The following is a 14,068-nucleotide window of genomic DNA, read 5'->3' on the forward strand; positions in this document are numbered from 1 at the left end:
AATTCCGAGTGAGTGAGGGCCGATCCACACACACACTCACACACACACTCCTCTCTCTCTCTCTCTCTCTCTCTCTCAAAGGTAGTTTGAGAAGTTAGAAGTTAGAATACAAAGAAAGGGTTTAGGGTCTATGGAGGGTTTAAAGAAATAATACATCATCCACCACACAACACAGTGTGCCCCCCTGCCCGAACCCTAACCCTAACCCTAACCCTAACAACTTACCGCACGCAGAGGCACGCGTTCCTGTTTCGTGACATCATCTCCACCTTTTGTTTTCTTCTTCTCCCTCGACAGGTTTCTTTCCTCCAACCTTAGATATGGCTCGCCTCCTTCGAATCAGGTCGCAACATTTCCTCGTTTCTCCTTCTCCTCTTCGGAATCATCAGATCCTCCATCTCACAGGTAATACACAAAAAGAAAACATTCGAGTCTCTCTCTATCTTTCTCTCTCTCGGTTTCCATTTTTGTCTCTTTGTGTCACAATGAGGGCTTTGGAAGATGATTCTTTTTCTTGTTGGTCTTGCCTTAGCATCAGAAAAACTAGTTTTTTGCCATGACACTTCAGAAATACATATTTTTCTGTTTTGTTTTAGTTTTTACATGCGGGAAACAAATGCAGTTACTTTCTTTGATTTTGGAAGTTCTGAGACTGTTTGCTTATTAACATATTATATTTGAGCTTGAAGAAGATGCAACACACTTCTTTAGGTTTTGAAAGTGTAGTGTAGCCTTTCAAACTAACTGTATAGTGGCTAATTCATATTGCGTTGTACTCAATGTGAGCCTTCGCTTTTCAAAAGTTGTAGTTACTAGTAATGCTACTTATGCATGTGTTTTATGCTGTAGCTTAATGCAACAACCTTTGCTTTTGAGAGTGTAGAGTAGTTTACCTCATCTTTTGCACCTAACATTATGGTAATAACGTAATGTTGAAGACGTTGGATTTAAATATTCTTAAGTATTATGCTCATTCGTGGGAGTCAATACATTTTTTCTGTGGAAGTTCGGAGTACTTGGTGAATTTGCGGGATCTTACTTCACATTGATTAAGTTTTACTCTGACCCAGCTTTAAGTTGGAATGACCTGAAATAGTTTCCTGTTTTACATGAGAAGATAGAAATGGTTGAGCTGAACTAGGACCATGCTCAACCATGACCTAATTTGACCAGGACAAGTGTAACCAGATTCGAGCTTTGCTAGGACTGAACATCAGTCTTCGTTTGGATCAAGTTGAACGAGACTCTGAACTTAACTAAACTAGGATCAGTCTTTAACCAACTTTTGTGCTGAACTTAAAAATGGAATATAATGTGTTGCATTTATGTGGCATGGTGCTGTAGTATTGCAGAAAACTACACAAAGATGGTGTGCAGGGAGTGCAGCACTTGAAGAATCTTGTAGCAATGAGATGCTATCTGGGTATATGCTATGGACATTCAGTCACTCATGAAATTTGAACTATATTACTGAATATTAGCGAAATAAGAAGAAAGTTGGGCTGTGTGTGTAGGTCATCTGCATTTGAAGGGGAGGCTATGACACAAGATGCCACAGTTCAGAAAGGAAGGCATCGGTTTTCTTCCAATATGACCAAGAGTACAAATGAGCAGTCTTCTTCTGAAAGTACTGACAATCTCTCAAAGCTTATTCTAAATAAAATGAGAAGTAAAGGGACGACTGTAAGTCGAATTTCGGTAACTAGTGAGAAAGATGGTGTAAAAATAGATCCTCATCATTCTGCCAATGTGAATGCCACTACTGTCACTAGTACTGAAGATAAGTCTATACAAGACAGCAAGTGGGCGCAAGTTATGAGTTCGATCCGTAAGATTGCTGTGAAAAATAAAGCCGTTGCAGCAGTGGGTAAACCAGATTCTTCTAGTGGGAAAGAAAGTGAAAATATTGATGATTTTGCTGACTTGGATCAGCCTCATTCAGGGAGTGGTTTGAGCACTTTTAGGAATACAAGTCAAACATCAGTAAGAGATGCTACCTGCCTTGTTTTCGTTCATAATCTAATAAATGAAAGGCTTTCCTAATTTTGATCCTTCCCATCTTTTTGAGTTTTAAGCAGCTAGGCAATGCATTTAGAAAGGACTATTCACCAAATAACAAGCAGCAGAAAGGGTTCCAAGGAGGCAGTCTTCCAAGATCAAAGGAGATGAAGCCAGGAAACCACAATTTCCTTAACAAGCCACGTGATTCAAATGGTTCCTTTGCTCGTACGGACATACCATCCAATAGGAGCTCTATTGATCCTTCAGGTGGTTTAGCAAGGGATTTTCTTTCAAATCCAAGATCGAAAGGAAACTGGAATCAACAAATGAATAAGGAAGCGAAGCCTGTTATCTTTGATGCTCTCAGAGCTCCTGAAACAAAGAGCATTCAACCTCGAGAAGGTATAAGGACTGCTATTTCAAATGAAGCAGCACAAGCAACCAAAGAGAGTTTTGCTCCATATTCTGGGTATACAGTGTGTATCCAGAACGTGCCTTCCCATTGTAACCTTGGTCTCGTGAAGCATGCTCTTTCTACTCATGGAGAAATTGTTGGCTCCTTCAAGAAGCCTGGATTGAACGGAACCTGCACTGTCTACGTTGAATTCAAGGTAAATAGTGAGCTCTGATGTAACTTGGTTAATGCAGCAATGATATTTGGAATGAAGATAAATTATAGCACACATAATTGTTAACAGACAGAAGAGGCTATGGACAATGCCCTAACCATCCGGGAGATCCAACTTGAGAGCAAACTTTTCACCATTGCTAGGGCAGACCTTCCCATCACAACAGTTGTGAGACTTAGCAGGCTCGGTGGAATAACTCAAGAAACCCAAATTCGCTCTATTTGTGAGAGATATGGGACTCTTGACAGCATTCGAAAACGAGGAAATGGAGTCTATGACGTGTTCTATAAAGTGAAAGAGCTTCCGAATATCCCCAACATATTAGACAGGTATTTCCTCACTCTGGGAATAATTAGAAGCTATACTCATTTCTATTACATCCTGTTTTGGAGGATATATGCTGACTTTGTTACACATGTATTTACTTAATATAGCTTGAATGAGGTTACTCTAAACCAAAGAAGGTGGATAGCTCTACCTGCTCCGACCTTGCATCCTGATGCAAAGAAGGATGTGCTATGTACCAGCAATGGGCAAGCATGGCATGCATCTCAATCGAGCCAGATGCTCAACAAAATTGAGATTGGATTGGATGCCATGTCAATATGCTTTGAAGATTTGAAGGCACTCACTCACATGGAAGATGAGGTATTGAAGAGGTGATACGCTCATTGAAGCCCTTTTTTCTGATGCTTTTTGGGCCATTTTGGAAAGAAGTCAATTGGTGGGATACATCAGTAAAAGGTGATGCTATTTCCGTGTTCGAAGTTGGACGAAATAGACCACCAAATGAGAGACATTTTCATTTCCAAAGATGAAGAGGGTATATATTTCAGCTATAAAGAATTGTTATTTTGAAAAACCCTCAGTTTTCTTTTGGAGCCCGCATTCGTTTTATGAATTACAATGGGTTCCTTCATCTTTATACACTTGTCTCTGGCAAGAGTCCCTATTTTGAAGCAAACAAGAATTGGGAATCTTATTGAAAATTCTTTGGACGAAATCTCTTGATTTATTTGAGTTTTTGATAGTTGGATTTGTTCTCTCTTTTTCTCTCAGAATGTCCCAAACAGCTGGTAGAAATTGAGCTGCTCTAGATTTTACTTTTGGTTTAATAAAATATTTCTGAATATCTTTGTCGAAGGTTTGTCTCTTTCATTTTGTTTGGCCAGGTCTTATTTTGTTGAAAGGATTGATTATCTTATTATTCTTTAGGTAGTTGAGGTATAGATTGATAGTTTGATACTGCCAAGAGATCATCACAGGAAAATGATTCATGGTTAGGGTTATCTGGTGTCAAGCCAACTAATTAAAAGTTGTCATTCTGGATAACTTACATGATACATTCATTAATTTGAAACGACATTTGCACTCTCTTTATGTAAACAATAGATTTAATCGAGTCTTGTATCCTTGAACGTAAGGCTGTTTTAAGTTTTGAACACCTTAAGTTAAGAAAGGATTTGGGCTGTCATATATGAAAAATTTAATCATGAATGTGATAACATTGAACTACTTCAATTTACCAAGTTTAAAATGCTGTATTTTGGAACTAAATAAGTAGCACCTAGGTAATTCTTGTGGTGAGCTTTTGTTCTATTCAGCCATGGTTGTGAGCATTGATACATGAAGGTGAGCGTATGAAAATGTTCATTACTTTTAGGCTAATGATCCATCCATAAGATACACTTGTAACATCCATAACCAATCTTGACCATCCATGGTGGTGTCATATACATTCGATGCACATGTGTGAAAGTTGAATGGGACAATCAGTGACCTGAACTAGTTAAGATGGCTTTGACAATAGTGGTGTTGATGAAAAGTTGGGAATAATATTTAGTGTGGAGCTCGCCATTTTTGTATGGCATGGGTGCTTACTTTGTGTAGGAAGGAAAATCTAATGTAGATTACATGGATGTGTATGTGAACCATGTGAATTGTATGTGTTTACGTTAAGGTCTTTTTTTTTTTTTTTTCCATAAAAAATATGCTCCATTGGTATTAAAATTAACAATGCCAAAGGCAATCTACAAATTGTACATAATAGTTTCCACTCCATAAGTATATATCGTAAAAAAAGGGACCAAATAATGATGGCATTTGTTATGGCCTCTGAAAACATCATGTTGCAGCCAACATTGGCTGAATGTGATTCCACATGTACCAAAGCTCTTTAGTATACCCATATTCAACCTATAAACAAATTCCTGCGGTCCAAGTGAATACATATCATTTAGTACTTCAATGTATTTATATGTGCGCCTTTCTTGGTATGATTTCACAAAAACACATTCAGGTGTATATTCATGCAAGAGCATGTATATAAGTATACTTTAAATTTGTTTGTATATATGTCTACATATTGCGCAGTGCACATAAGATATCAAACTAGCCTACTTAGCTTCTTACTTCTAGCTCAATTTATAGTTGATACAAAGGTACCCATTTAGATTGGCTTAACTACATGCGTGCTAAAAAGGGTGTGCTAAAAGGGTGGGTTGGCTTAGGTACATGCATGCTTAAAAGGGTGTGCTAAAAGGGTGGCACAAAGGAACATATGCACACCACATTTCCCCCCTGAGAGAAACAAGGAGGTTTATGACATGGGGAAAGAACGGGGATCAAAAGTTGGTCCTGGGGTGGCATAGGGCTTGATGTGGGCAACATGGGAAGAGGTGAATCGGTTGTTGGAATTGCGTCGAAGCAAGTACGTGGTGGATCTAATGGCACGAACTACGATGAACGAGTCGAATCCCTCGGTGCTTCTGCCATTGTTGTGCGACTTGTAGGTTTTAGGAGCTCACTTGTCAAAGGAGGGGGAGCATCTGTTGGAGATAGAACTCCCAAGTGGCACTATCCATGTTGGTAGGGTTGGAATGGACGTCAATGGACGATTCTGGTAGGAGGCGATGGTCACGCCCATAGAGTGCTCGAAAAGGGTTGATTCATGTGGCCATCTCTTGCTTGGGGGTCTTGTTGAGGCATCCCGTGAGGCCATTTGTTTGAAAGATCAATCGCTCTTGTGAATTGAGGGCCACCTGGACTTGGCTGAGGTGGGGGACAAGAGAGCTATCGTGTAGGAGGGGGATCGAGGAAAGATCAATTGGTGGAGAAAGATCAATCGCTCCTATGGACTGAGGGCCACCTGGACTTGGCTGAGGTGGGGGACAAGAGGGCTATCGTGTAGGAGGGGGATCGGGGGAGCTCGTGGGACAAGAAGTTAGTGGGCAGTGAAATCAATTATAACGTGACACTTGAGGAACCAAACACAACCTAAGGTGAGGGGGAAGAGTTGGTGGGGAAAGATAAGATAGCAATGGGCATGGTTCGGTTTGGTTTCAACTTCTCCCTAAACGGTTTGGGTTTAAATGGTTTGGTTTAAAGTTTTTACATATTAAATGGTTTGTTTTGGTTTTAACTTTTCCCTAAACAATTTGGTTTGGTTTTTGTTTTATATAAATTGTTCAATTCGGTTTCTTTGCCTTGAAACCAAACCGAACCATGCCCATTGCTATCTTAGCTTTGTAGATGCTCCTTGCTGCAACATCCAGATTATCCCTCGTAAACTCCTCGATTCTGTTATTGAGACTAGTGTCACTTGACTGCAAAGATTTGAAGACTCTCTCCATTGCATGATCCTAATTGCCGTCAAAATCCTCAATTTCATTCCCGTGTTAAGCTTCTAAGATGCACAATGTTGCATCATCTAGATTGCCTCCAAATGTCCTCTCATTCTTTTGTTCAACCTTGTCATTGGTCGCTTTTGTGATGTATGACGAGAAGGTGGTCTATACCACCACTTCTCCCTTGGTCCTTTCTTCATATACCGCATAAAACTTGGTGTTGGCCTCTTCCTTCATTTTCAAATTCTCACGGGTCACATCATTGGCCATATTTTACAAGGTGTGTGCAACCTCTTCTTCGTTCATCATTTGCCCTTGATTTATTCATCCATGTTTTCGGCATGTAATTTCCCTTTGTGTTGGCATCTTTCTTGATTTTCAAATTCTCGTAGGCCATATCATCAATCATTTTTTACAAGTTGTGTGCCACCTCCTCATCTTTCATTATTTGCCCTTGCATAACTTCATCCCTCTCTTCGACATGGATTTTCCCTTCATGTTGGTCTCTTCCTTCATTTTCAAATTCTCAAGGGCCATATCATCGACCATTTTTGGCAAGGAGTGGCGAGCCACCTCTTCATCTTTCATCTTTTGCCCTTACTTCACTTCATATCTCTCTTTGGCATGGTTATTCCGTTTGGGCTCTCATAATCCTTTTTAATGAATCCCACACAACTCCTCTTCTAGGCATGTGCGCCCTCTCTCCAAGGCCCACACGCTCCCTCATCAAATAACAACCCCTCTCTTGGAGACGTGCTGCTTGTTGATGTCTCCATTAATACCACCATGGCAACTACGGGTGACCTCGGCTGGCCAAATTCATTCCCCTCCCTTCCTTTCACCCTCAATAACCTCAAGACCTTGCCTACCCACAATTTAGAGAAACACCCTCTTTTCTCCCAAATACCCCTCCCACACACCAACACGCCTACACAAGAAAACATACATAAAAACACAGAAATTTATACACACCCACACACACCTCACTCGATTTTCCCCAACACTTCAACACATACATACATAATCGCTATAACAAACACACCCAATTGTGTGTGATCGGAGACGGAGATTCAAGGGAGGCCCAATTACGTAAAGACACTTAAAAAAATGCCCACAAACCAAATGAATTGCTTTTTTCAGCTCCTCACTCACACTTGAAGAAACCCAGAGAGAGAGAGAGAGAGAGAGAGAGAGAGAGAGAGAGAGAGAGAATACACACGAAGGAAACACCAAGGAGAGGTAAATCAAGTGCCTTCCGCCTCCTCACAAACACCAACTTTGCGTGTGCGGAAAGAAGCTATGGTAAGATCCCATCTCCTCATCTCGCTTAATGTCCTCTCCTTCTCTAGGAGATTCAGATCCCCATAGATCTAAATAATTTCCTGCTCATTCTTTTTCTTTTCAAGGTGTTTGATTTTTAGATCAGCTTTTATCTTTCTTTTATGTTTAATTTATTTTGTTCTCCCTTTTTTCTGTAGATTTCTGATTCTTTATTTGTGTTAACCTATAGAACTATGAAGGTAGAAGCTAGAAAGTTCAAGACAATTTATGCAAATTTTCCATGTGCATTTAGTTTTGAAAGTGATGTTCAAATGGAGAGGAAGATCTACAATCTTTGACCTTAGGGTATAGACAACTAGGGTTATGGAAGGAAGTGGAAAGGAATTTTTAATTCTAAAAATAAACAAATACATCATCATTTAGATATGTACAAACATGAGATTGAAGATATTGTGGTAGTGGATAGAATGCTTTATAAATGTGTGTGTTTGTATAGAAAAACATCATCCTTAGTGTAATTTGTGAGATTTCCCAGTGGTTTCCAAATTATCAATCATCTTCATTCATGGAAACTGAAGTACTTATCCCTCTTGAAAATTGATGCTATTTTTTGTATATCTCTCTTGACAATTTATGGCATTTTCACATCTATCCACCAAATTTATATCAGTCTTATGATGTGCCCATTGAAATTTGGAAATCTTCTGCAAATTATTTGGCAATAAATTTTGAGTTGGTTTGGACATGCGCTATCATATTCTTTTAAATTTTTTGTTTATTAATGTGTGGTGCAGGCTGATTCAAGTCCTCCCATTTATAGCCCAGTGTCCGAGGGAATGTACCCAGTGTTGGCAACATCGCTTCTTAGCATTGGTCTCATGCTGGCTGCCTATTTCTTCATGTAAGATTGTAATATATTTTCCTGGAAACTTTCTTTTTACATAGTATGCATGTATATCATAGTTGAAGGGATTCTGTAGAAATATATGCAATAGGGGATCACATGATAAGCATGCATGTATATTCACCGTTGAACAGATCCCATAGAAAATGTATGTGCTAGTATACAACATGATAGACAATGCAAAGTATATAACAAGAAATAATTGGGAAAGTATGCTAGTGGCATATGCAATGTTGTGTTGCAAATCAGCCCACAAGAAATTGTGAACTGTATGAGACAATGGAGATTAGCAACAGTGATCAATCAATGATTCATGGCTGTTGTTTGTGAACTTCATTTGCGAGTTGTGATCAATAACGAATGTTTTCATATTTGTCAAGAGGAAAACTGGATTCTGAACATTGTTCTGGAACACAAAATACAAAGTTAGGCATAACAATACTCTTTAAATGCATATTTGGAAAATACTTAAAATTGCATGGCATGGAACTAAGCTATTGAATCCCCATTCATCATCAGTGACTCAACAAAATATTCTTTATGGACTGCCTTTTTGAATAAGGATTTTGTAACTTGTAACGTTTGAAATGAAGTTTTTATGTGGAGTTGAGATTCGTGATACATCCTTTAGATCCATTGTTTTGGTTTGATTCTCTATGCCTCACTGCCCCTTATGTTGCTGATGCAGATACCAAGTCACAACATCAAAAATAAGCCGGAGCATTGTCCATGAGTTTGTTACAGGAACCATAGCTTCTTTTTTCCTGGTTGGTGCTGAAGGTTCAATTATCTAGAGAGGCAATGATGAATTGTCGCGTTGCTACATTTTATTGATATCGATGTTTATTTTCTAATCTTGCAGGGTTTTGGGTCACTATTCCTGCTCCTGTGGACGGGTGTGTATGTTTGACGTCTAAGAGAAAAGAGGATGCATGTTTGACATGTCTAAGAGAAGAGAGAATGGGGTCTGTGAGCACAGTAGTTTTTTTACCTATTTAAGGACAACAAGTGGATTAACTCTTTATTTAGGCATGTAGAATGCCTATATTTGTCATATAAAGTACTTACTGTGGAAAAATGAGCAATTTCATCATGCGTCTATGACAAAAGTGCAGAATTGTTGCAATTCTTGGTTATTCTGTAATGTTCTTAATTTCAAAATTTGTAGCAACATGCATTTATTGTTTGGGTATAGAAATGATCGGGAGAAGGCATTTATATCACGAGTAACTTGAACTTGCCTTGATGGATCTTCGGTGCCTCATTGGTAATTGTTTGGTATCGACATGGTAATGGAAATAGAGGTGGATTGGTCAATCATATTGTCTTAAATGGTCTTTTACAAACCATTGTTCAACATTCATGAACACCATCATGTCTTATAATGTGTGATGGCAAATTGGAATTTGTCCAACATTGATAACATGGTTTGAGTGGACTAGAATTACTTATGTACACAACCTTAGAAGAATGAATCTTGCCATCCAAACCAATATGTCCAATTTCATGAAATTGAAAAAGATGAGTATCCCGCTTATCGATTGTATAAATCACTTTGAAGCATTACGCAATTATAAGCCATTTGTTAATTGATTGTTTCAACAATTAATAAAGGAAGACCATTGATAAGAATTGATGCAACCTATAGCCAACAATGTTGTAGATTCCAAGTAAACCAATGTTATATAGAAGGAGAACATATTGCACCAAAAAGATTCTTATCAAGGAAGGTAACTTGGGCAACCTCTCATCCTTAACTCTAAACCAAGAAATTTTGGACCCAAAAGCTTGATAAGCAATATCACGAGAATGAGGGAGAAGCCGCATGGTAGAGCTTTGTTACACAACGAGGAAGTTGTGGGAAGTAGTAGTGGCCAACATAATTGTGATAGAAGATAAGTCAGTTGGATGAATTGGGATTGGACGGGAGGCGGCCACCTTTTTGTTGCGTTACTGAGTTTTTTGGCTTGAAAATTTGTTCTGTTTTGCTTGGTTCGGTCGTGTTTTGGCCACCAATGGTTTTATGGTATTATTATGTGACAACTACAAGCAACATGTTTGTAGTGGTAAGTTTTCTTGTTGTGTACACAGTATGGGTCTTGAGAGCTACATATGAAGAAGAAGAAGAAGAAGAAGAAGAAGAAGATGATGATGATGATGATGATGATGATAACATGGAGGCTTGAGAGTTGAATGGAAGCAGAACTGGACAAAGATAGCAATGAAGAAGAAGAAGAAGAAGAAGAAGAAGAAGAAGAAGAAGAAGAAGAAGACTGTAACAGAGTCGTTATGTTTTCACCTCTTTAGAGTTGATGATTAGGCATTCACTGCATGAAGTGGATGTTGAGGTAAAGTTGCTATGTATAACAATGCCTATGCAAGAATATCATCTTCATTGAGAAACTGTGCGAAAGGAAAGGACATTGTTTTGGGTAAGCATGTACATGGCCTTGTCATTGAGTCTGGTCTGGATCAGAGGAAAGACCTCTGCAACCTTCTTATACAACTCTATGGGAGCTATGGAGCTATACATGACGCATTGTCTTTGTTCATAAAGCTTCCCTTGACACGACATGTTACACTATTCAACATCTTTCTTAGCCACTTTGCTAGAGAGAAGAACAGCCAAGTTGCTATGGCGATGTATAATCAGCTCTCGCAGGAGGGTATCATCCCCGACAAGATCAGTTATATGAGTGTTGTGTCGGTGTGTGCTAGCGAGAAGAATCTGGAAGAAGGAAGAAGGTTGCATTGTGGTATCTTCTATAGAGATGGTAATATCAGTAATGATGTTTCCATATGCACAACGATTATGAACATGTACGGGAAGTGTGAATATGTTGGAGATGCTCGAGATGTTTTCAATCAGGTAGTTGTACGAGATGTGGTCTGTTGGACTGCCATGATCTCCATCTATGCTCAACATGGTCATGACATTGAAGCTCTTCAACTCTTTGAAGAGATGATGCACTGTGGAGTCAAACCAAACGAGGCAACTTTTGTTAGTGTTCTTAAAGTATGTGTTGGTTTAAGAGATTTACGTAAAGGGAAATTCATTCATCATTGTATAGTTGACTTTGGATTCGAATCCCATGTAGTCAATGGAAACGTGCTCCTTGATGTGTATGGGAGATGTGGTAGCATGGAGGATTCAGAAAAGATCTTCTTAACCACGTGCAAGCGAGATGTGGCTACGTGGAATGCCATGATTAACTTATATGTCTCTTATAATCAGGAAGTAAATGCATTTCATTGCTTTGTGACAATGCAGGAGAGTGGAGTTCGACCAAATAAGATCACTGTGATTGGAATGCTTCGTATTTGTTCAACCTATGATATGCTTGGTTTAGGTGAATGGTTACATTCCCTTATTGTTGACTTGGACTTGCACTTGGATGATGTTGCTGTGTGTAATGCACTTCTTACCATGTATGGGAAATGTGGTAATACCTTTATGGTTCAAGAACTTTTTGATGAAATGACAGTCAGGAATATCATTTCTTGGAATGGTCTTATGTCAGTGTATGTTCGCAGAGAGGAAAGCAAAGGTCTAATGCTAGCTGAACAGATGGAATGTGAAGGAATTCTCCCCGATAAAGTTACATCCATACTTATTCTTACTGTCTGTGCCAGGGCTAAAATGCTTACTGTTGGAAAACAAATACACAGTTCTATATTATATAGTAGTTATCCAGAAACTGATGTTGTTGTAGGGAATTCGCTTGTAAATATGTATGCAAAGTGTGAGGACTTCACCAATGCACAAAAAGTTTATAATAATTTGCAGGCAACTGACATCTTTTCCTACAATGCAGTTATTGAAATGCTTATGAAGCAGAACAAAACAAATGAAGTTTTTCAGATTTTTCAACAAGTTTTACAAGAAAGTCTTATGCCTAGAAAAGTCACCTTTATGTGTTTACTTTCTGCATGTAAAGGGTCTAACATGCTTACACTGGGTAAGCAAGTCCATTCATATATCCAAAACTCTGAACTTCTGTCAGATACTATGGTGGGAAACGCACTTGTAAACATGTATTGGAAGTGTGAATCCCTCAGAAATGCAGAAACAGTGTTTGAGGCAATACTACAACGGGATCAAGTCTCCTGGAATTCAATGATGCAAGTGTGGGCATCATATGGTTTCAGTGACAAAGTACATCACATGTTTTATCAAATGATAATGGAGGGAGAGATTCGAGACAAGGTCACATTCCTCAATGCTACGTATTCAGCATGTACATATTCTGCAACTTTGAAGAATGCTAAGCATATTCACACTTACATCAATGCCAATGGTTTTCAGAAAGACATTGCCGTTAAAAACATTCTCATCAGAATGTATAGTAAATGTGGTAGTCTGGATGGAGCTAGAGAAATTTTTGATGAAAATTATGAGATCATTCCGTGGCATGCAATGATGGTTTCTTATGTTGAGCAGGGTAAGGCTATAGAGGCCTTTGTCCTCTTCAACCAAATGCAAGAACAAGGTGAAATCCCGGATGAAACATCATTTGTATGTGCTTTATCTGCATGTGCATCACACTCCGTTTTAACTCAAGGAATGAGATTGCATGCCTCTATAGAGTGTGATTCGGTTGGAATGAGAGAGGTGGTGATTGGAAATTCCCTTATCAACATGTATGCGAAATGTGGGAGCATAGTTTTCGCGAGACATGTATTTCAACAGATGGAAAATCATGACATGATAACATGGACGACACTAATCTCAATGTATGCTCAACATGGGCAGATTGAAAATGCACTTCAAAGTTTACATGAGATGCAAGATAACGGAATCAAGCCGAACGATATAACCTTCCTTAATATTCTAAATGGGTGTAGTCATACTGGTTCAGTTGATGCTTGCATTCGATTCACTCTCCAAGGATGTGATGGTGGTGGTGGGATGCTCTCAATGTGTGACCATTTCGTCAGCATAGTTGATCTTCTTGGAAGGGCAGGTAAACTAGAAGAGGCCGAAGAGCTGATTAAGCTCATACCATTTGAACCTAGTGTTGTTCCTTATATTGCATTGCTTGCGTCCTGCAAACATGAAGTTAATGTTACCCAAGGATTACACGCTGCTAGAAAAGTATTTGAACTTGATCCAAGAAACACTGCAGCTTATGTCTTGCTCTCGAATACAATGTTTGTGTGAGAGAACCACCACGGGAAGTAGTTCACTAGCCCGACACAATTTATGCGGTGCACTCAGTCAGTCCCAAACAGGATTGGGACAGTTCCAACTATCAGTCCCATCGGCTAGCCCTCGAACGGCTAGTCCCAACAGGCATATCAACCTATATAAGAGAAGGCATGGAAAAAAGTATTCATTCGCTCATTCTCATTTTCAGAAGTTGATGTTTGGTGCTCTCTCCCTCTCGGATCAGAGTGGTGTTGTCCCAACTCTTCCTGACTCTCCTTGGGGATTTGTGCCAATATTGAAACTACTTTGTAACATTCTGAGTTGTGTATAATATAATAAGCATTTTGTCCTTTGTTTTGTCTCTATGGCTTGATCTTTATTTGTATTATGTCTCACAAGAATTTAAGGATGTAACAATTTATATATTGAGCTAAAAACAAATTGATTATGATCTTAGCAAGTTGAAGATCCGTTAGCC

General features: G+C 39.0%; 3 protein-coding genes across 3 annotated transcripts; all 3 read left to right on the forward strand.

The window, feature by feature from the left end:
* The first annotated feature begins 285 nt into the window (after positions 1-285).
* Positions 286-3,667, forward strand: LOC147853937 (uncharacterized). The gene is made up of 6 exons (XM_087332484.1): positions 286-405; positions 1,345-1,423; positions 1,515-1,983; positions 2,079-2,612; positions 2,700-2,959; positions 3,065-3,667. Exons 1-6 carry the CDS (start codon positions 321-323, stop codon positions 3,291-3,293), a joined length of 1,656 nt encoding a protein of 551 aa, XP_087188610.1. The 5' UTR covers positions 286-320; the 3' UTR covers positions 3,294-3,667.
* A 3,749-nt stretch (positions 3,668-7,416) lies between these two features.
* Positions 7,417-9,662, forward strand: LOC147853938 (uncharacterized). The gene is made up of 4 exons (XM_087331814.1): positions 7,417-7,558; positions 8,332-8,438; positions 9,130-9,208; positions 9,304-9,662. Exons 1-4 carry the CDS (start codon positions 7,556-7,558, stop codon positions 9,349-9,351), a joined length of 237 nt encoding a protein of 78 aa, XP_087187940.1. The 5' UTR covers positions 7,417-7,555; the 3' UTR covers positions 9,352-9,662.
* An 848-nt stretch (positions 9,663-10,510) lies between these two features.
* Positions 10,511-13,763, forward strand: LOC147853939 (pentatricopeptide repeat-containing protein At5g27110-like). Its single transcript, XM_087332439.1, has one exon. The coding sequence runs from the start codon at positions 10,801-10,803 to the stop codon at positions 13,600-13,602; it is 2,802 nt and encodes a 933-aa protein (XP_087188565.1). The 5' UTR covers positions 10,511-10,800; the 3' UTR covers positions 13,603-13,763.
* The last annotated feature ends 305 nt before the right edge of the window (positions 13,764-14,068 follow it).

The sequence above is a fragment of the Azolla caroliniana genome, unplaced genomic scaffold, assembly GCF_043228905.1.
Source record: "Azolla caroliniana isolate FFs.n. ecotype wild unplaced genomic scaffold, voAzoCaro1.0.p SCAF_16, whole genome shotgun sequence".
NCBI lineage: Eukaryota > Viridiplantae > Streptophyta > Polypodiopsida > Salviniales > Salviniaceae > Azolla > Azolla caroliniana.

What these genes read in the sequence shown, in the direction of transcription:
- LOC147853938 (XM_087331814.1), top strand. An exon ending in CTGGCTGCCTATTTCTTCAT is followed by an intron (nt 8,439 to 9,129) that starts GTAAGATTGTAA and finishes TTGCTGATGCAG; the next exon opens with ATACCAAGTCACAACATCAA. An exon ending in CCATAGCTTCTTTTTTCCTG is followed by an intron (nt 9,209 to 9,303) that starts GTTGGTGCTGAA and finishes CTAATCTTGCAG; the next exon opens with GGTTTTGGGTCACTATTCCT.
- LOC147853937 (XM_087332484.1), top strand. Translation starts at nt 321, where the DNA reads ATGGCTCGCCTCCTTCGAATCAGGTCGCAACATTTCCTCGTTTCTCCT. An exon ending in TCAGATCCTCCATCTCACAG is followed by an intron (nt 406 to 1,344) that starts GTAATACACAAA and finishes ATGGTGCTGTAG; the next exon opens with TATTGCAGAAAACTACACAA. An exon ending in CTGTCTACGTTGAATTCAAG is followed by an intron (nt 2,613 to 2,699) that starts GTAAATAGTGAG and finishes AATTGTTAACAG; the next exon opens with ACAGAAGAGGCTATGGACAA.
- LOC147853939 (XM_087332439.1), top strand. Translation starts at nt 10,801, where the DNA reads ATGTATAACAATGCCTATGCAAGAATATCATCTTCATTGAGAAACTGT.